The 20,749-nt window shown below is 42.4% G+C and overlaps 1 protein-coding gene across 2 annotated transcripts in view; it reads right to left on the reverse strand.

The window, feature by feature from the left end:
* Positions 1–19,978, reverse strand: part of senp6b (SUMO specific peptidase 6b) — a 28,647-nt gene extending 8,669 nt beyond the window's left edge. Inside the window, exons 1-9 of one of the 2 annotated variants that reach the window (XM_061217809.1) lie at positions 19,438–19,978; positions 13,281–13,335; positions 11,297–11,448; positions 9,165–9,235; positions 8,827–8,918; positions 5,641–5,995; positions 4,573–4,802; positions 3,797–3,967; positions 1,408–1,441 (exon numbers count right to left, since the gene is read on the reverse strand). In XM_061217809.1, the coding sequence (XP_061073793.1) occupies positions 1,408–1,441; positions 3,797–3,967; positions 4,573–4,802; positions 5,641–5,995; positions 8,827–8,918; positions 9,165–9,235; positions 11,297–11,418 (1,075 nt within the window). In that variant the 5' untranslated portion in view covers positions 11,419–11,448; positions 13,281–13,335; positions 19,438–19,978. Of the gene's footprint in view, positions 1–1,407; positions 1,442–3,796; positions 3,968–4,572; positions 4,803–5,640; positions 5,996–8,826; positions 8,919–9,164; positions 9,236–11,296; positions 11,449–13,280; positions 13,336–13,449; positions 13,573–19,437 lie in introns of those variants that run through there. The other variant, XM_061217818.1, reaches the window with a different exon arrangement.
* Positions 19,979–20,749: the final 771 nt, after the last annotated feature.

Below are 20,749 nucleotides of genomic sequence, written 5' to 3' on the forward strand. Positions count from 1 at the left end.
CAAAGGATACAATGACAATGAGGTTGAAGTGCAGACAGTCAGGCTTAATTTTCATCCATATTGAGATGAATTGCTTCAAAATGATAGAACCCATTGCACAACAAATTGTCTGGCATCAAAAATATTGGATAGTTTAACATATTGTAGAATAAAGGACTAATTTAAAATATTTGGTCACATACCACGTGCATGCAATAACTGCTGTGACGCATAGACATCAGCAGATGCTGGGTATCTTCCCTGGTGATCTTCAGTTTCTGTGTGTTTCAGGGACTTTTCACCTGCAGTCTCCTCTTCAGCATGTAAAATGCACGTTCAATTGGATTCAGATCCGGTGATTGACTCGGCCAGTGAAGGACTTTTCACTTTTTGGTCGTCAAAAATTGTTGCACTAGCAGTATGTTTTGGGTCACTGTGTTGTAGCATGATGAAGTACCATCCAATAAGTATGGAGGCATTTGGTTTTATCGGAGCAGATAAAATATTTCTGTTGACTTCAGAATTCATTGCTTTACTTCTGTCTGCAGTCACATCATCGATGAAGACAACTGAGCCCGTTCCACTGACTCATACAGGCCCAAGCCATAACACCCCCTCCACCATGTTTCACAGATGAGGTGGTATGGCTCGGGTCATGGGATTTTTTTTTTTTCTCTCTTCTTTACATCACTCTGGTATATGTTAGTCTTTATCTCATCTTCCAGAACTCTTGGGGCTCTTTTAGGTGCTCTTTAGCAAACTGTAATCTCGCCTTTCTGTTCTTCAGGCTTATCAATGGTTTGCATATTGTAGTGCACCCTCTGTAGTGCTGCTGCTGTAGTCCCTTATGTATGGCAGGGCTGTTTTCAGGGCAATTTTCTTCACCATATTCCCCGCTCATCATACAGTGGTCTTCCTCGGTCTTTCGACATAATCAAGTTCACCAGCTGTTTCTTTTCTTTTTTCTTGTTACTAATGAACCACACTGTTGACTTAGGCAGGCCCAGGGTTTTTGCAATGTTCCTGATTGATTGATTTTCATTTCTGTACCTTATGACGGCCATCTTAATTTGCAACAATCTCCAAAGGCAATTGCAAAGAATGAAGACTAGACTTGAACAGCTCTCTTCCGCATTCCAAAAATAAATACACCTGCCTAACAAAACACATTCAACAAATACATGTAGTACCTAAAATGGACCATGTACAAAAGGCATTGTCATTTTTAAACGGTTCATCCGATATTATTATTATTGTTCACCCTCAGTATTCATTCAAACCCAAAGTGCTAGAATACAGAACCATAATAACAATGTGCCACTGTCCAATGGTGCTAACCACAATATGCAAAATAATATTTACACCCACAAGGATAAGACAGAGCCCAAGACTGAGCTTACAAGCTACTTTGATTTCCGACGTTCTTACCTTCAGTTTCAATGTAGAAGCATTCATGTGAAAACTGAAATGGAAAAAAGAACCAATGAGACACTAATATTACACATTACACCAGCTGGCTGCTCATAACTGCTCTGAATTGTGAATTTAATACAGCTGCATATGCTGACCCCAAAAACATATTAATACATACACAACGAAAGCAAGTCCCTGCCAACATCGGTGAGTTATTTTACTTATCATCCCTAATAATTGTTGCATTTTGGGATTAGCATTTAGGGGCAGCCTGTAGCCTTGCGGCTAAAGTACATGACTGGGACCCTGAAGGTTGGTGGTTCAAGCCCGGTGAAGCTACAATAAGATCCACACAGCTGTTAACCCCGTATTGCTCCAGGGAGGATTAGCCTCTGCTTAGTCAAATCAACTGTAAGTTGCTCTGGATAAAAGCATGAGCTAAATAACATGTTATAGTGGCTTCACTTTAATCTCAATAACCCATAATGACAAAGTGAAAATTTGTGCAAATGTATGGTATATTAAAAAACTGAAATCTCTCATTTACATAAGTATTCAGGCCCTTTGCTGTGGCATTCCAAATTGTGGTCAGGTGCATCCTGTTTGCTTTTATTATCCTTGAGAGTGTCTAAAGCTTGATTGGAGTCCACCTGTGGAAAATTGAATTGATTTGACATGGTTTAGAAAAGCACACACGTGTATATGAGGTCCCTCAATTCACACCGCATGTCAAAACAAAAACCAAGCCATGAAGTCCATGGAACTCTGTAGACCTCTGCGATAAAATTGTCCAGCAGGCCAGCAGGGCAAGGGTATAAAACCATTTATAAAGCTTTGAGTGTTCCCAGGAGCACAGTTGCCTCTAATTGTGAAAAGGTAGTTTGGAACAACCAGGACTCTTCCTAAAGTTGGCCGTCTGGCTAAACTGAGTGACTAGGCAAGAAGGGCATTGGTCAGGGAGGTGACCAAGAACCCAATGGTCACTCTAATAGCGCTTCGTAAGAGATCTGAGAACCTGCCGGAAGGCCGACCATCTCAGCAGCACTCCATGAATCAGGCCATTATGGTACAGTGGCTAGACGGAGGCCACTCTTGAGTAAAAGGCATATGACAGCCTGCTTGAAGTGTGCCAAAAGGCATTTAAAGGACTCTGACAGCTTGAAAGAAAAGATTCTCTGGTCTGATAAAAACAAACATTTTACACTTGAGGCAGAACCCCAAGCACTAGATCCAGTGAACACACTCATCACTGCTCATCACTTGGCTAATACCATTATTACAGTGAAGCATGGTGGTGGCAGCATCAGGTTATGGCAGTGCTTCTCAGCTGCAGAGACAGTGAGACTGGTCAGAATTGAGGGAAGGATGAATAGAGAGGTCCTTGAAAAAAAAAAAAAAACATGCTCCAGAGTGCATCCAACCTCAGACTGGGGCAATGGTTCACCTTCCAGCATGACAATGACCTGAAACATACAGCCAAGACAATGCTGTAGTGGCTTTGGGACATGTCTCTGACTGTCCTAGAGTGCCCAGCAAAACCCCATAGAACATCTGTGGAGAGACCTGAAGACGGCAGTTCGCAGACAGTTCCCATCCAATCTGACGGAGCTTGAGAGGATCTGCCAGGAAGAATGGGAAGAGACTTACCCAAGAAGACTCAAAGCTGTAATAGCTGCCAAGGGTGTTTCTACAAAGCACTGAATCAAGGGTCTGATACTTACTGTATATAAATTAGATTTCAGTTTTAGATCAGTAAATTAGCAAAAACTTCTAAAAGCATGTTTTCACTGTCATTATGTGTTATATAGACTGATGGGCAAAAATGGTCATTTAAAATGAAATCTACAACACAAAACGTAGGAAAAGTAAAGGGGTCTGAATACTTTCTGAAGCCACTGTACATTCAAAGGCTGTGTCTGCCAACAGCTGTATCGACATCGACAAGTTATTATACCCATCATCCCTAGTTGCATTTTGGGATTAGCATTTAGCATTAGCTGGTAATACGCTGGCGGCACGGATGGTGCAGTCGGTAGCACTGCCGCCTCACAGCAAGGAGGTCCTGGGTTCGAATCCCCGTCGGCCGGGGCCTCTCTGTGCGGAGTTTGCATGTTCTCCCCGTGTCTGCGTGGGTTTCCTCCGGGTACTCCGGTTTCCTCCCACAGTCCAAAGACATGCAGATTAGGCTGATTGGAGAGTCTAAATTGCCCATTGGTATGAGTGTGTGAGTGAATGGTGTGTGTGCCCTGCGATGGACTGGCGACCTGTCCAGGGTGTATTCCTGCCTTTCGCCCAATGTATGCTGGGATAGGCTCCAGCCCCCCTGCGACCCTGTTCAGGAGAAGCGGGTTAAGATAATGGATGGATGGTAATACGCTGATCGCTTATATAAGGTGGCCCTTACGGTGACGGGCTTGGTCACCATGCGGCGCAGGGTCCCCAGCCTCACGCTCCGGCAGTCCAGGATTATGCTCTCCTGCTTCACCGCGTGGTTCCTCACGCAGGTGTGCACCGGGCTCACCAGCAGCACCTTTCTCCGCTTGAAGCTGCAGCTCTCCGGCACGTGGTTCCCGGACTGTCGGGGAAGAACCGCCATACGTCAAATGTGGGGCCCAGCCCCATGCAAAGGCGCTTATCAAGGACTAGTGACTGAAAACTGATCTAAACATCTGCTGTGATGCGGTCTGTGGTACGGTCATGAAATAATTAATAAATATATGGTAATCTGCAAGCCTAAAACATAGGCTTAGCATAGCATCCTGTCCAGCAGTTATCCCCTTCCTGGTCTGCAGAGACAGAAGGTGTGCAGACTTGTTTTCACCTAAAAGTCAGTCCCAGTTGTAATCACTGCTTTAATTGATCAGTGAATGCCAGACTTGAGCTGCCAATTTCTTGCAAACAAACTGAAAGCCGGCAGAGTGACAGACAGAGACAAACTCAATAACTAAGTGACTAAGAGCGAATGACAGACTGAGAGGCTGAGTAAGTGACAGATAGAGACAGAGACAAACTGAACAACTGACCAAGAGTGAGTGAGAAACTGTGCGACAGACTGTGACTGACTGACTTAAGAGACAGTGATAGAAAAGACAGGAAAAACTGATTAATGGGCTAAGTGACTAAGACCAAGAGAGGCCTACTGAGTGTCTGCCTGCCTGACCGACTACCTCGTACCCTTACCGGGTCCTTCATGCGCGTCTTCCTGGGCAGTGCGTTGCGGGCGTTGATGTCGGTGAAGTAGTCGCTGGTGACATCCCCCCAGTCCGAGGCGTCCTTCATCGCCGTCTCCACTCGGCCGGCGGCGGGCACCGGTGAGGAGTGGGCCGAGTCGGCCGGGCACGGCGAGACGCTGTCCATCCTGCTGCCGACGCCCACACCTTCGTCATCCTCCTCATCACTGGAGAGCACAACTGAAAGAGGGAGAGGGTACGACTGAAAGAGGGAGAGGGAACGACTGAAAGAGGGAGAGGGAACGACTGAAAGAGGGAGAGGGAACGACTGAAAGACACAGCCATGTCCTGCTTATTTTCTGCTGGAACAGGCAATGACGTCAGGCTCCCATACGGGACCAACGATCCATCAAACCTTGACCAAATTTGATCGAATGATAACCTTAATGCACACAAGGTGTTTGGCCCAAAGGGCATCTCGTAAACACTTCATATGGGAAGCATGTGAAGCATTCTACAGCAAATCATTTATTACACAGCTGAATGTAAAGGTATTGGGACAGTGACAGTGACACAATTTTAGTTGTTTTGCCTACGCTAGCGAATCGAATTTTGGGGGAAAAAAAGACAATAAGGGTTTAATTTCAGGAAAAAAAAAAAAGAGTTTAATTTGAGGGTATTTATATCGACATTGAGTAATCCGTGTAAGAATTACAGCCCTTTTCATTTCAAGAGTGTAGAAGTAAGTGCTCAGCATCATCACTAGTATAAGCATGACAAACGCTGTGTCACTGTCCCAATATTTTGCATTTAACTACATTCTGCAAGCATAACATGATTTGTTTTGTGTTGTCAGTGCATTAAAAAGCTTGCCCAGGTAAGTGCAGGCAGACATTCCATGGGTGTCCAAATCCAGGCTCTACGCCAGGGATCATCAACCCTCGATAGAAAAAATCTTTCTTTTCTTTTCAGGGTAGCCAAAACGCGTCCTCGGTCAAGGACGCACAGTCTCAGGAGGTTAATAAAACAAGGTTGGACAGACGTTAGAGGACGTAAAAGCAGAGAGCCGGAACCTTACTGGTGTCGGCTGCTTCCGGCACTTTGGTCCCCTGCTGCCTCCTGCTTCGGGAGGCCTTGTCGGCGGGCGCGCTGCAGCTGGCCACGCCCCCTCCCAGGGGATTGGAGGAGAAAAGGCAGGCCCTGTTGCCGTTGGCCTGGGGCTCTCTGACGGCGGGCGGGGGGCTGTAGGAGTGGAAGAATTGCGAGTAGCCCGGGCCCTGGGTGGGCGGGTGTATGGGTGGTCGGGCCAGTGCCGGGTGGCAGGGCTCCTTTAGGCGGCCGCTGCAGACCAGGGGGCCTCCGCAGGTCTGGCAGCCAAGGTGGTTCTCGCTGGGCCTGCTGCACTTTCCGCAGACTGGGAAGTACTCGTCCGGCTGCAAGGGATATGGAGAGATGGACGACAATGCTGGGAACAATTCTCTATTCCATGTAGCACACGCCATACTCGCGACAGAGATGGAACTTGTCGGGGTGAGTTGGTGCTTTAGCCAACTGCCTCTGCCGCTACAACGCAGTGGGAGTTGGCAGAACATTTTTGAAGTCTAATTTCTAAAAGGATTTTACAATTTAATGACTTACTTATTTATTAATTCCTTCTCAATAAGGTACTAAAAATAAACATAAAAGTTTATCATGCAGATATTTTACAAATGCACGGTGAGAAGTGAAAAAGATTTCACGAAGGGACTAGGTATAAAAAGGGCAGCAATTCCTACATGGTTCTCCTAATATGGATGTATGTATCAAATAACCACATCGTAATAGCATTATTTGCTGAAGTACAGAGCTAAGTCATCAGGCAGACGGAGGGCTGCCGGTGTGTGCGAGTGCGTGCATGAACGGGTAAATGAGAAGCATCAATTGTACAGCGCTTTGGATAAAGGTGCTATATAAATAACAACTATTTACCATTTAACCGATTTCCCCCGAAAAATTCCCAGATTTAAAAAAAAGATAATTCGGATTAAACCGATTTCCGCCCGGATTTGGGTCTCTGGACCATTGCCGTGAACAGAACATTTTGTCTGTGAAGTTGTAAAATGCATAGAAGTTGAGTGCCCCCCATGCTTGTTTTGTCAACACACAATATAAAATAAGGAACCGTTGCTAACACAACGATATCGTAAAATAGTTTATACTAACAGAACCGTTAGATTCATTGCATTCACTGTAATATAGTATATATATATAGTAATATAGCTACAACTTGATGCGCAACAGAAAGTTATTGTGACAATGCTAATGGAAAACAAGTTAATTCAACATAAGATGCGCGAGACCAATTAGTCTGCTAGAGGTGGATTTAATTTGATTTAATGCAATGGAAAATGCTTTAAGCGATACAAGTCACAATTGAAATAAGCCACTCTTCAACGGAATTCCGCTGTTTGCGTGAGGAAGATAGATGACTTTAGATGGCTTCAAAGAGCCTACAAAAAGATGTCTCCGATTCGAGAATAATTGAACACAAATGTAGACACTGTTTCTGAGTTCATTTGTCAGTGAAAAAGCGTGTAGCTATAGTCCAGTTTCATGCACAGCACAGTTAATACACCTTTAGTGGTTGAGACCAGAAATCGTTAGTTTAACTGAACATTAGGTCTAATAGGTTAGATTTCCACGAGTGAATAGCACCGCTTCATGACATTACTGGTTAGCAAATGCAATGATTTCAGTTTGATTGATGCCCATCAGCAGCGCATTATTACATCAAGTTAATGTGCTACCTCCATATTATATTGATGGAAAACCGCTCAGAGGAATCTTAAATCGCTACAAAATACAAAATTTATAGTGATACAGGCATTAATAAGATACAAAATGTAACAGAAAAGGGGCTTATTATTATTTATTGTATGTCACTATGCGAACGTCATTAAATGTGCTGTTAAAATTGTTTATCCAATCTCCTGGAAAATTTTAAATAAAAAAAACTCTGAAAATGATTACTAGACGCAATCACCTACTCCAGGATTTATGTCATTCTTGAAGATATCTTGCATGGAGCTGTATCAAGAATCATACATGTGACCGGACTTGATTAAAATTAACACAACCCTCAACAAATAAATGATCAATCTGCAGTAGCATTACACTATATTATAAACTGTACACAAATACCTTTTTTCTGTCCAAGTTCAAGAACAGATTCTTACAAATGCTAAAGTATAATTAATAATTTTTTTAAATGCCAATATTGTCCTCAAATAAAAACTATTTTAATGGTTATTGACTAAAGTTTATTGGTTTACCATTACAAAGTCTTACGTGGTAAGTGTCAAATACTTCACGGTCATTCTTTTCAGACATGAAATTGGATGGTAACTGAATGATTAATTAATTGCAGCTGTGGATTATTTTGTTATCAATTCAACACTCTGGTAACTATTCTACAAACAAACTATTAGATGTCCGCCCACCACAGTCAAACAAATAATTACGTTCAGAGAAAGGAACCCATTTATCTGTGAAATGTATTGCTTGATTCCAATCATTTCCCCAAAGTGTTCAGCAGAGCAGATGTTTTAATCTTATTACAGATTAATCATCGTGTACAAATGATTTCATAGTCATTTTAATTAGTTAATTTAATCACTGCGGTCATAATTGAGGTGACTGCAGCAAACAAATTATTTTTTTACACAAGGTTTGAATAGAGACTCTATTGACCTTGATGGTGAAGACTGAAATACAGGCCTGAATAACTGTCAGTGTTTTTGGCTCAGTTTGGGGTTCCCCATAGGGATTAAATTGCATTTTAGTGCATCTCACATCACAGTGTGGGACATGTACTGTACATGGAAGTGTCTTCGAAAAACAAATTGTGTTGTTCCATCTAGCAGTGGCTTTAGGCTTTCATAGGTTCATTTCAACTCATTTGGCCCACCTGATTGAAGTAATTATCAATGAAAGTATTTAATTTACCTAGCCGACTCTTTTATCCAAAGCGACTTACAATTGATTAGACTAAGCAGAGGCCAATCCCCCAGAGCAATGCAGGGTTAAGGGCCTTTGCTCAAGGGCCCAACAGCTGCACTTATCTTATTGTGGCTACACCAGGGGCTTGAACCATCAACTTCCCAGGTCCCAGTCAAGTACCGTAGCCACTAGGCCCTAGGCTGCCCATGAACAGGGTTGGGCAACCACGCTGCATATAAAGGGAAGCCCCGAACCCAACCAGTCTCTGTGCGTTCTCCATCCTCACCTGGGCTCCGTTGACCGCCACACCGCAGGCCTGCCTCCGCCTGCTCTGCACCCGTCTCTGCACGCTCCCCCCGAGCAGCATCTTGTCCGTGTCTGACAGAAACGCAGGAGCCCAAACACGTCAGCATGGCATTACTGAGTTATAGTTTAGTTATAGCTGAGTAGGCTAAGCAGGGGACAATCCCACCTGGAGCAATGTGGGGTTAAGGGCCTTGCTCAAGGGCCCAACAGCTGCATGGATATTATTGTGGTTATACCACCAATCTTCCGTGACCCAGTCATGTGCCACCCATACCTTGGGTGAGAGAACATAGGATGAATTTTTGTAAAACCGCTTACCTGAAGTTTCAGGACATGTGAGAATGATGCTGTCCAATTCCACTCTTTGTATCTCTTGAGTGTAGTCTTTTCTGCAGGGGAAACGATGGTGTGTCAGTTAACATGGAAACTGAAAGACCAAATCACAAAAAGGCCGCATTAATTGGTTACACAAAACTCATAATATCCAAGTACACTGTATTCGTCTTAAAAAGTATTACCTTGCCAACATTGTCTCTAGGCAATATTCCTTACCCAAATACGCTACTTTTGGATTGTCGTCCAAGAATAATAAAGCACTTGATGTGCTTCTAATAAATTGCTTCATTTCAAATGGAACAAAGTTCCAAAAACATTTGTATTTTGAGTGTGAACACTTTTGTGACTGCCAGTGACTAAAGATGTCACTAAATGCACCAAAACTGAAAAAGTGGGGATATGACACAGTCCCCTCCAAAAGTATTTTTCAGAATTTCAGCTTTTATTTCCAGGTATTTACACCTAGATGTGTTAAACTACTTAGAACACAAGCAAAAGTATTGGAAGAGACAGTATTTAAGTAAATGAAAGTTAAAGAAATTATAATATTTGGTAGCATTTCCCTTGCTTGCAATAACTGCATCAAGCCTGCGAACCATTGACATCACCAAACTGTTGCATTCTTCTTTTGTGATGCCTTTCCAGGCTTTTACTGCAGCCTCTTTTGTTTTTTGATTTGGGGTTTTTTCCCTTCAATCTCTTCTTGAAGGGAAAGGAGGTGAAATGCATGCTCAATCGTTTGGTTGCATTTCTCTGTAAGTTGGCAGGCAGAATGTTTTTATAGACACTGGAATTCACCTTTCAGCTATCATGAGTTACATCATAAATAAAGATTAGTGAGCCCACTCCAGAAGCAGCCATGCAAGCCCAAGCCATGACACTTCCTCCACCGTGCTTCACAGGTGAGTTTGTATGTTTTGGATCATGAGCAGATCCCTTCTTTCTCCACACTTAGGTAGGTTTTTTTTTTTTTTTTTTTCGTCCATCACTTTTGTGGCTCATCTCTGTACTTGTAATCGCGCCTTACTACTGATGAGTGGTTGCATATTGTGGGATAGCTGCTATATTGCTGCTCTCAAAGTCTTCTTTGAACAGTTGATTGAGATACGTTCACCCGTGCCCTCACCGACTGATGTTTTGGGGTTTTTCTTCACAGCTCTCACAAGGTTTCTGTCATCAACTGTTGTTGTTTTCCTTGGTCGACCTGTTTGATGTCTGCTACTGAGTACGCCAACGGTTTCTTTCTTTTTCAGGACATTCCAAGTTGTTGTACAAGTTATCCCCAATGCTTGTGCAATGGCTATGATCGATTTCCCCTCTTCAAACTGGCTTGCTTTTCTCTCAAAGACAGCTCTCTGGTCTTCATGTTGGTTTCTCTTTTCTAACACAAATGCAGTCTACACAAACAAAACCCAAGGCCAAAACCAAGAGTAGGCAAGCAGAACTATTTATTGTTTAACCAAATCAATCTAACAGGACACATCTGGGCAATAAGAAACACCTAAAAATTGGGTGGTCTGATAAACAACTTAGAACATCACCTTTTGTAACAAATCTAGATAAAAAATACCAGGAAATAAAAGTTGAAATTCTGACAATTCTTAGGTACATCTTTTGACCTAAAAACAAATTAATTGACCTTACTGTTCCAATACTGTTGGAGGGGACTGTTCATGCATACTTTTGGTAGAGTCTAGCTTAAAAGTTTGTGTCCCACATTTAATTCAGACATAAGAAGTTTAAGTTAGAGTGAACCCAGGAGTCAGACTTATGCCAGCATATGGCATAACATTTGTTTTAAATGGGCAGAGCCACCCTCAAGAGTGCAGCAGCTTGTCACCGTCCTAAATGATAAAACTTGTATGTCTGGGTCTGCAGTTCACTTTCATATGGGAATTTCCCAGACACCCAGTGACCCAAAGCAACCAATGCGCCACATGTCCAAAAATACAAATAAAAATAGGTTATTTTCTGCCTAAGGTGAGATTTTGCACAGTGACCTGTCTGCACTCATCTGTGGTTTCCTGTACATACAAACATCTACACAGACACCTATTAGACTATTTTTATTGATCCAAATACTCCAGAAGCCAATGAAGAGGTAAGAGTCCTACCTTTGGGAGGCCTTTCGCGCAACGGTGGGTGTGTTGCCATGCTGGAAGTGTCGCTCCTGGAGAACCAGACCCTGGGAGGGCGCCGGACCCATCATGAAGCAATTGGTGGTGTTGGGCATCATTGGTAGAGTTTTGCAGGTTGGGAGACTTTACTTTATAAAAAATAAAAAAATAAAAAAATTGTGATTGTAAGGCTTTTGGCATCGCATCATCACGCTGAGAGCCTCCTAGCAAAGCCGTCACAGAATGTTTACAGTACAGGCACTGACTTGATCTAACATTTACTTTAGTCAAATCAAGATTGAACCGATCTGTTAAAAGTTAATGAGGTGGAATATCAAGTTAAGGGGATGCACTCAGTGTTGATTTAGATTCGTTGACTCACCTCCAGTGACTTGCCGGAAATTGACTGCCAGACATTTTCAGCAGTTTAAGCGATTGTGAATGAACGGAGATGATAGAATAAGAGCTGGCAGAAGCAGGCAGTGCCAGGCAACCAGCCTTTTCCCCAGTGCCCCTCCCCATGAGAGAGAGGCACTATGTGGAAGAAAAACCAGCCCCGCAGTATGCTGCTAGTGTAGGCTTCTTTACCCACTGATACTTCTCACTCACTCACTCCTTCATTCATTCTATTCCAATACTAACAAGATGGCCCCAGACATTGTGACTTATGTCCATCGATTCATTCATTCATTATCCTAACCGGCTTATCCTGAACAGGGTCACAGGGGGGCTAGAGCCTATCCCAGCATAAATTGGGCGAAAGGCAGAAATGCACCCTGGACAGGTCGCCAGTCCATCGCAGGGCACACACACCATTCACTCACACACTCATACCTATGGGCAATTTAGACTCTCCAATCAGCCTAACCTGCATGTCTTCGGACTGTGGGAGGAAACCGGAGTACCCGGAGGAAACCCACGAAGACACGGGGAGAACATGCAAACTCCGCACAGAGAGGCCCCGGCTGACGGGGATGCGAACCCAGGACCTCCTTGCTGTGAGGCGGCAGTGCTACCCACTGCACCATCCGTGCCGCCTGACTTATGTACAGATAAATGCAAATGGTATTGAAGGTATCAATGAAATTATTCCATTCTACTGTTTTTTGAATATTAGCGATGTGGGATCAACTACTGAAGGGCTCCGTACTCCAGCACATTGGATGTTAAAATTAAACGATGAATATGAGGTTAAAGTGGAGATAGATATAACTACTGACAGCAGCAGAATAAATTCTGAAGTGTACAGAAGCACATACCGTGCTCTTTTTCTTCTGAATGATGTTCCAAACAATTTATTTTTGTCAGCATATTGTTTGCTGTATATATGACTGTTTTTTTTGTTCGTTTTTTTCTCCTCAGCCTCATAATTCCTTGACTGTCATTGGCACAACTCGGTTCCTCATGCTGACAAATGCCAATAACAGACTCCAAAGGCGATGAAAAGCCTAAAATTAATATTAGATACTGAAAGCATTCGTATACCTTTCCTAAGGAATACTGAATACACCTGACAATCAGAAATAGCTGGGGAGCCAAAATTACTTTTGGTCCCCTATTATTGTGGGACTACGTATAAAAAGGGATGTAATTCCTAGACAAATGAAAGGTGACGTCTGAACTTTAACCTCATATTCATTATTTTATTTCAAATCCAATGTGCTAGAATGAAACGAGCAAAAATTGCACCACTAATAAATTGTCCAAATACTAATGGACTGTATATTGGCTCAAAACGTGCAGTTCTTAAAACCATCAACTCTTCAACTGTATTTTTTTTTAATTGCTGCAAAAAACGATTCGAGGAAATTATCTGGCTGTTTAAAAGTCAAATTAAAGCAGGATTTGCGGAGTATTCCACTGGTTCCAATACACCAGACAAGCTCAGTAAAGCACAGAAAAGTATCTGAATCCAAAACAATTACGTATTTTACCCTGATATGCTCTTAACACAAAAAAAGGTTGGTCACTGGTTCCTTACCTCCTTTCCCTCAACCCGCAGTCTGTCCCACTCGACCATGGTCACAGGGCAAGTTCTGCAGGGACACAGACAGAAGAGGTGGCAGAATCAGGTCACAGCACTACATGTGGGCTCAATACCGGCCGCCAAGACTCCGACTTAATGGATATCGATTCCACTTTGCCACAACCTTGTTAAAATTGTTCTTGACGTTCAATCCACGGCCCATCCGACCACACCGCACTCCTTTCTGCGTTTGGTTCCCTGGTTTATCTGGATGTGAAACTCCCTGTTTTTAACTGGACGTTCTGACATTGAACTCCCTGGTTTAACTGGACGTGACACGGACAGGTAACGACTGGTATGACAATCCGGCCAGAAGTCACAACGTCCACGCCCATCACGGGGGAAAATTCAGCCTGTAAGGATGTATAGAAAAAGCTAGGCAGTAATAAATGGAAAGTGCAGAGTAAATGTGGCCAGACCCCAATTCTCTATACAAATCCCTGCTTTACAAATGCTGTGCGGTGACGTAAAAAAATCGTGCCGATCGCATCTGGCTCTCAGAGCATGTGCCAGTGCTCAGCCACTCCAGAAACAGTGACGTGCTGTACACAATGAAATTTCAGCGAGGAGAGAAAATTGCAGAGCGCATCAAATAAAGGAAAATGACAGGAGCTGCCGGCAAAAAATAGATGTGGAACGGTTTTAAAAAATAGTCCTCAGGACAGGAAAGGAACAGTCGCCACAGAACACGAGAATATGAACAGAAGCTCTCAGGTGATCTCAATTGTCAATTAGGCTCATTTGTAACATTGCTTTCTGCATGCGCAGTCTTACTGGGCCCCGGCCCCATTTCTTTCAGACTTCGGCCTGAAGACAGCATCCAACTGAAAAGCAGTAACAGTGAATGATCACCGCAGTTAAAAGGTTTCATTGTACCACTCTTTCTATTAACCGGCCAGTACCTTCGCAGCTCCTTGTTAGCGTCCTTAAGACCTCGTCGCCACAAGACAGGTCCTAGAGTGACTACTCATTATACATCATCTAACACACTCATTTCATTTCTTCCCTGCTAGCAGTTAGGTGCACAAGGTATTAGGATACCAAATATGGAGGAGCGTGCTTGGCGTGTCACATTGGATAATCCTATGGCAGGGCTGGTATTAAACCCTTGTCAAAGAGCCGATACCATGGATGTGCTGCATTTCGGCCTCAATGGCTATTTAAAGATAATGGCCAGCAAGCAGACATGTGGCTTCCCTTACAATTAGGGACGCAATTCAGTCATCTCAGCAAAAGGTCAACAGAACTTTCTAGTCAATCAGTGTATTACATTGCCCCTGCCCAGTAACCTACATCAATTGCCACCAATTAAGCACAGGCTGACAAATGACTGACAAATGTTTCCACACTGTCATGGGCTGCTTTCAGTGAATCGAACTGCAGACATTTATAGTGCTGGGTAGCAAAAGAAAGTGAACATAAAAATGAAAAAATGCACAGAATTTGTTAGACTAATCGTGTCAATGAAATTTTATGAAAGTTTGCAGTGGTGCATGCTTGTAAGAATGAAAGGCTTAAAAGGATGAACTGAAATGAGACAAAAATGGCAGGTTTAAACTTTGTGATTAACTTTCATCTTGGTCAAATGTTTGGTCATTCTTCAGTGGTGCTTAGTGTAACACTTGCTCATAGGTAGAAGGTCATTTTTATTTATTTACAGTGGCTTCAGAAAGTATTCATTGGATGGGAAGTGACTGAACTGCCATCTCCACAGATGTTCTATGTTTAAGTCTACTCTTTGGCTGGGTTAGCAAGGACAGTCAAAGGCTTGTCTCGAAGCTACTCGCGTGGTCAGCGTTTTACGCTTTGGGTCATTGTTATGCTGAAAGGTGAACCGTCGCCCCAGTCTGAGGTTGCGTGCTCTCTGGAGCAGGTTTTCTTCAAAGACCTCTGTATTTGTCTGCATTCATCCTTCCCTCAATTCTGACGAGTCTCCCTGTCCATGCTGCTGAGAAGCACCTCCATAGTATGATGCTACCACCACCAAGCTTCACTGTAGGGAAGACATAGTGGTTTGAGTTCTGCCCAAATAGTTAACTTTTTGTCTCATGAGACCAGAGAATCTTTTTCCTCATGCTCAAGTCTCTTATCACCATTTGGCAAACTCCAAGCAGCATTTAGGCTCCTGTCTAGCCACTCTACCATAAAGGCCCGATTGATGGGAGTGCTGCTGAGATGGTCGTCCTTCCGGTAGGTTCTCCCATCTCTGCCGAGGACTTCCAAAGCTTGGTTTCCGGGTCACCTCCCTGACCAAGGCCCTTCCTGCCGGGGTTACCCAGTTTGGCCGCAAGACTGCAGGAAGAGTTCTGGTAGTCTAGAGTTCAGTGGCCTCAAAATTTCACATATATTGAGGCAACTGTGCTCCTGGGAACACTCAAAGTTTTAGAAATGGTTTTATACTCTTGCCCTGATCTATGCCTTGCCACAATTTTATCGCAGACATCTGCAGATTTCCTTGGACCTCATGGTTTGGTTTTTGTCGTGGCATGCAGTGTGAATGGCGGGCCTTATATACACACACAAGTGTGTATAACCAATCAATTAAATCTGCCACAGGTAGACTCCAATCAAGTTCTAGACATAAATGATGATTAAAGCAAACAGGATGCACCTGACCACAATTTGAAATGCCTGAATACTGATGTAAATGAGATTTGTTAAAAGTTTTCACGTTGTCATTATGGGTTATGGCAAAAATGGCAATTTTATCCATTTAAAATGAAATCTACAAAACACAATGTGCAAAAAGTAAAGGGGACTAGTGCATTAAAAACAGGAAAGGGACTACTTTATGACAAAGAGTGTGTAAGCCAGGGCTACACAACAAGGGCTGATCCGTCACAGAATTTTTGGCAATGTTAGGTGCGCGTTCATGGACTATTTAAACAGCTGAATTAAGTGACCGTTGATTGAAACATTCGATCGGAGTAAAATGGCAAAAAATATGCCGTGTCATTTACAGCAGGGGAGCTGGAAGATTCCAAAATGCAACTCAACAAACCTAGACGCAGTCTGGGAATCGATTGTTTGAGCATTTAGGACCAAACCCAGTGCAACAAAGGGGACCAGAACAAAATAAAATTAAAAACTGGAATTGGTCACAATATTTTGCCACTACATCGATCAACAGGTATTCAGAGCTGCCAATCATCGATAGACATGGATGACCATATAGCCAGACAGCAGTGCTAAAACTAACAGTGAAAAAAGTTATAGGCCTGATCTAAAAAATAAATAAAAACTTGAACAGCCATTTGCTACTAAAGCGCTAGAAAATAGGGGAATAATTACCCTACTAATAGGGGAGTCAATGCCTAGCCTGTGATTCTGTAGCAACTCTCCTTGGTACATACCCTTTTGAGGCCAGAGAATGTTATTAAAGCGTTTCATTTTCAGGGCAAGGCACACTTTATGTATAGTGGCTTAGCTCTAAGCATCCCCAACAGTATACAAAAAGGTGCTGGCCAAAAAAACGTGAACAAAATGTTCCCAGTTTGTAATATACGGGTGGCGACATCTGCAAATCCCGAATGTATTTTCGCTCTGGGTAAGAGCATCTGCTAAATGACTATAATGAAATGTAATATAATGTATTTTTCCCTCCCCGGCAAATCTGTAGTGCAGTAATGCTCGTCTGGATAACGGAGCGGATGCACTCCCTCAGAACAGCCTCTCCGTTTGATGCGCTCTCTCCTCACCATTTTGCATCCCCTTCTACAGGTTTGTCAATTAACAGAAAGACCATGATTGAAACAAGAATTTTAATGGTGTAATATTAGCCTAGATTACATAAAACTTCATGACCTTGAATTGTAACCTGAATGTTTTAGTATGAAAACATAAAAAGACTTAATAAAAACTGATGGTCAATTCGAGTCAGTGTCACTATTAATCGCCAGCTGCAAAACAGTCATGCTTGAACCATGTTAGCTTGCTCCTGACCAGGCTAGTCCCAATGCATTTGCCTTAGCGACATAACTGCCATCTTGTCAAGATCGCTTGGTGAAACAGTTAGAGAACAAATGCAGACTTAGTGAAATAAATCAGGATTACATCTAAGTCACACTTTATGAAATACAACCCTGGTGTAAGTGTACTCAAGTTAAGGTACTTAAGCCTACAAGTACATCTGATGCTATGCTGATATACCTTTACAACTTGACAGTGAAGTTTGAGGGAAAAATGTGTTCCTAACAAATTTGGATTAAGTAAGCCACAAAATTACTTGTCTGAAAGAATTTTCAAAGCATTTAACAGGCACTGTCAAGTAGGTTCTTCTGTCAGGACTAAGTTGTCAGTGTAGTGACATCAAGATCTATACAACTCTATTTACAGATCTATTCAACAGGCGGTCTAATGGGCCAAATGCATCATACGATATACTATTGGCCCTTTGATCTCTAGGCATATACACTTTATGCACCATGTCACAAAGCATGCCTCTTCACAAGCTGGTTCCACTAACATTACAATGAGTTGTGTACTCCAATGACCTCGACAGTCACCAGATCTCAATTCAATACAGCACATTTGGGATGTGATGGAACAGGAGATATGTAGCATGAATTTGCAGCAACTACATGCAGTTGTCAACATGGAGCAGGATCTCTTAAGAAATGTTTCCAGTACCTTTTTGAATCGATGCAAACGGAGATCCTACCCAATACTACAAAGTGGTCAGAGTGTTTTTTGTGTGTGTCAGCAGGCTTATCGCTGAAGTGAAGGCGTTACCTGTGGCAACTATGAGCGCAATAGTCCTACAGCTCTGCTGAGGACTGTGGAGTGAAAAGAAGTGGCAGCTGGCTGAAGGCATGTGGCAGTCTGCACAACCCTCAAATGGAACGACAGTGCTGTAACCACGAATATGACTGCCTTTCTTATGGATATTGGTAATAAAGTGCCGTGTGCTTATTCAAATACTCAAACAGCTACAGACTATCAGCGTGTTTAATGAGCTCAATGTTTATACCCATGATACGCAGCCTAATCAAAACTGTACAAACTTTGCAAGAAAAGGACCTTCTTCGTGAAGAATCTCTATTCATCTTGCGGTTGATTTGTGACGAGCCAGCAACCTTCGCAGAAGCCAACTGAATTATGAGTTAAATGATTGTCATAACCATTTATGGTTTTAACTGTGTGAAAGACACTGCGTGACATGAAATAAGATAATATAACGTTAACATTATAACTTAACACGAAGACCACTAACGTTAAGATTCAGCCTTACATTTGGGTTGCTCTGGTAAATTAATGACATTATAAACATGCATTCTTGTCGCGAAGTAGCCAACGTCAACTTACTCGTCAGAAGATGGAACAAAATGACAGTTTACCCTAACAAAAGCGATTGTTTTGGCGGTGGTTTGGCTACTGGTTGCGTGTAAATGCAGCTTTATAGGCCACATAAAGCGAACGTATGTGTTAGCTACTTAGTAAACTGGCTATTAAATTAACGTTAATCTCATAACAAGACCTCCGATGTTAACTTCGGTCGTAGCTTTATCATGAACGTTAGCTAGGTAGCTAGCTAACTATAGCGTTAACGTTAGATGTTTTCTGAATGTCGCTTCGTGACAATATTGGGAACTAGCTAACATTACTGATATAGGTTTCATAAATGACCACTTACAATTAACGTTTTAAAAAAAAAGGTTTTAGGTAGCTAATATAGCTAATGCTCGAGCTAGCCCCATGTGTCTGGTTGGCTAGCAATCTTCATAAAAGCTTTGTTGGCTGCAGCTAGCTCAAGCTAAGATAACGTTCGCAACAAACAGCAATAGCTAACTAGCTAATTATATGCCAATCAGTCAGAACTGACTACCATAGTTCAGGGATACGTAGTTTTAATCTGAATTCCGAAGTATGGTCAGATCAAACGCCCAATAACGTTTTAATCTCGCTGGCCGGCTATCGTTCACTATGTGCTGTCAATTGAAAACAAACTGTCTGGCTAGCAAACATTAGCAAGCTGGCTACCGTTAATGTAATTTGGTGTCACAATAAAGCCCAAATGCGCACCGAGCTAGACACCTCATTTGAACGACTGCCGAGTATTGTCTGTTAGCTATCAAGCTTTCAATACTAATAAGACGACGGTTAAGATACTTACCGTGCACAAAATCACTCAAGTGGACCATGTTCATTCCACACGTTTAAAAAAAAAAAAAGATATGCGTTTCTCTTCTGGCGAACCTATCGTTGCTTGTCTCGCGCCGACTCGCACTTGGTGGTGTTCGCGTCTCACCAAGGTGGCTGGCTTGCTAACCTTTCAATGGACAGTGTTGATTTTCTTCGACCGAAGTTATGGTTGTTGGGGTGTTGCTATATTTGGGCTTTACATTTTGCACGTCCTAACTAGATAGAACGCCTTTACCTTAAAACGAACCCTTGTGGGTTTACACAAGGGTAACGTAATTTACATGTGTATCAGGAGTGAACGTTATCTACTATTCCTTTATCTTTGCTTCGCAACTGCGTATTGGTCAATATAATATACACTGGCTCGAGTCAAAAGAGGCCACAAAACCTAAAATACCGGACTCGTACGAATTCAACTTTTAAACTTATGTAGCCGTATTATTTTCAAAACCGGTAGCTAAAGTTTTAATAAATGGTGCCCGGACGCATCGCTCCCCACTGTTTGAATAAGTTTGGTTTCAAATAAAATCCCCGGATGTTTTAAGCAAAGGCCGCATTGTGATGAGAAGAGAGTGCCGTCCGGAGACAAACAATGAATGAACACGAGTACCGTGTTTAGCACGAAGTACGTTTGTCTATTAAGAGATGCATTTGTTTACATTTAAATGCTTCATATTAATTAATATAAATAAGCGGTAGTAATAATAATATTACTAACTGGATACAATAAATTCCTGCAACAAATGCAGCTAACTGGTTATATTGGTCCAGTACAAACTGAAATGCACATTTTCAATAGCTAATAACGTTACTCAAAATACGTCATATCATGTCTTGTCTTTCTAAAAGTGGAAGCATATTTACTTAAATACCCTTACTAGAAAATAACCCTGCAAACTAGCCTAATTGTTTTGATGTGAAACTTAAAGGTACAATTGGTTTGATCTTTGTGTTAAAATATTGTTACAAGACCATTGTAAATCCCTTCCTATCATTAAAAAAGGCTCACTGACATCACACCCTGCCTGTGTTTATAGTCCTTAAATTTGGGTTTCAAAGTGTACATTTGTTGGGCCGTTAAATGTTTCGAAGCATTGTACAGCGGTACAGCAATTAAAGCTCATTGATTGAAAAATGGTTCAACCGCCACAGCCAATTGCATTCTGGGGGCTTATGGTTATCGTGTTCGTTCGTGTGCTGCCCAAATTGCTCTCCAGACAAGCGATCACTGAAACTGTACTATTGCTTATTATCCAAGCGAAGACTACATATCTTGTTGTAAA

The sequence above is a fragment of the Conger conger genome, chromosome 1, assembly GCF_963514075.1.
Source record: "Conger conger chromosome 1, fConCon1.1, whole genome shotgun sequence".
Taxonomy (NCBI): domain Eukaryota; kingdom Metazoa; phylum Chordata; class Actinopteri; order Anguilliformes; family Congridae; genus Conger; species Conger conger.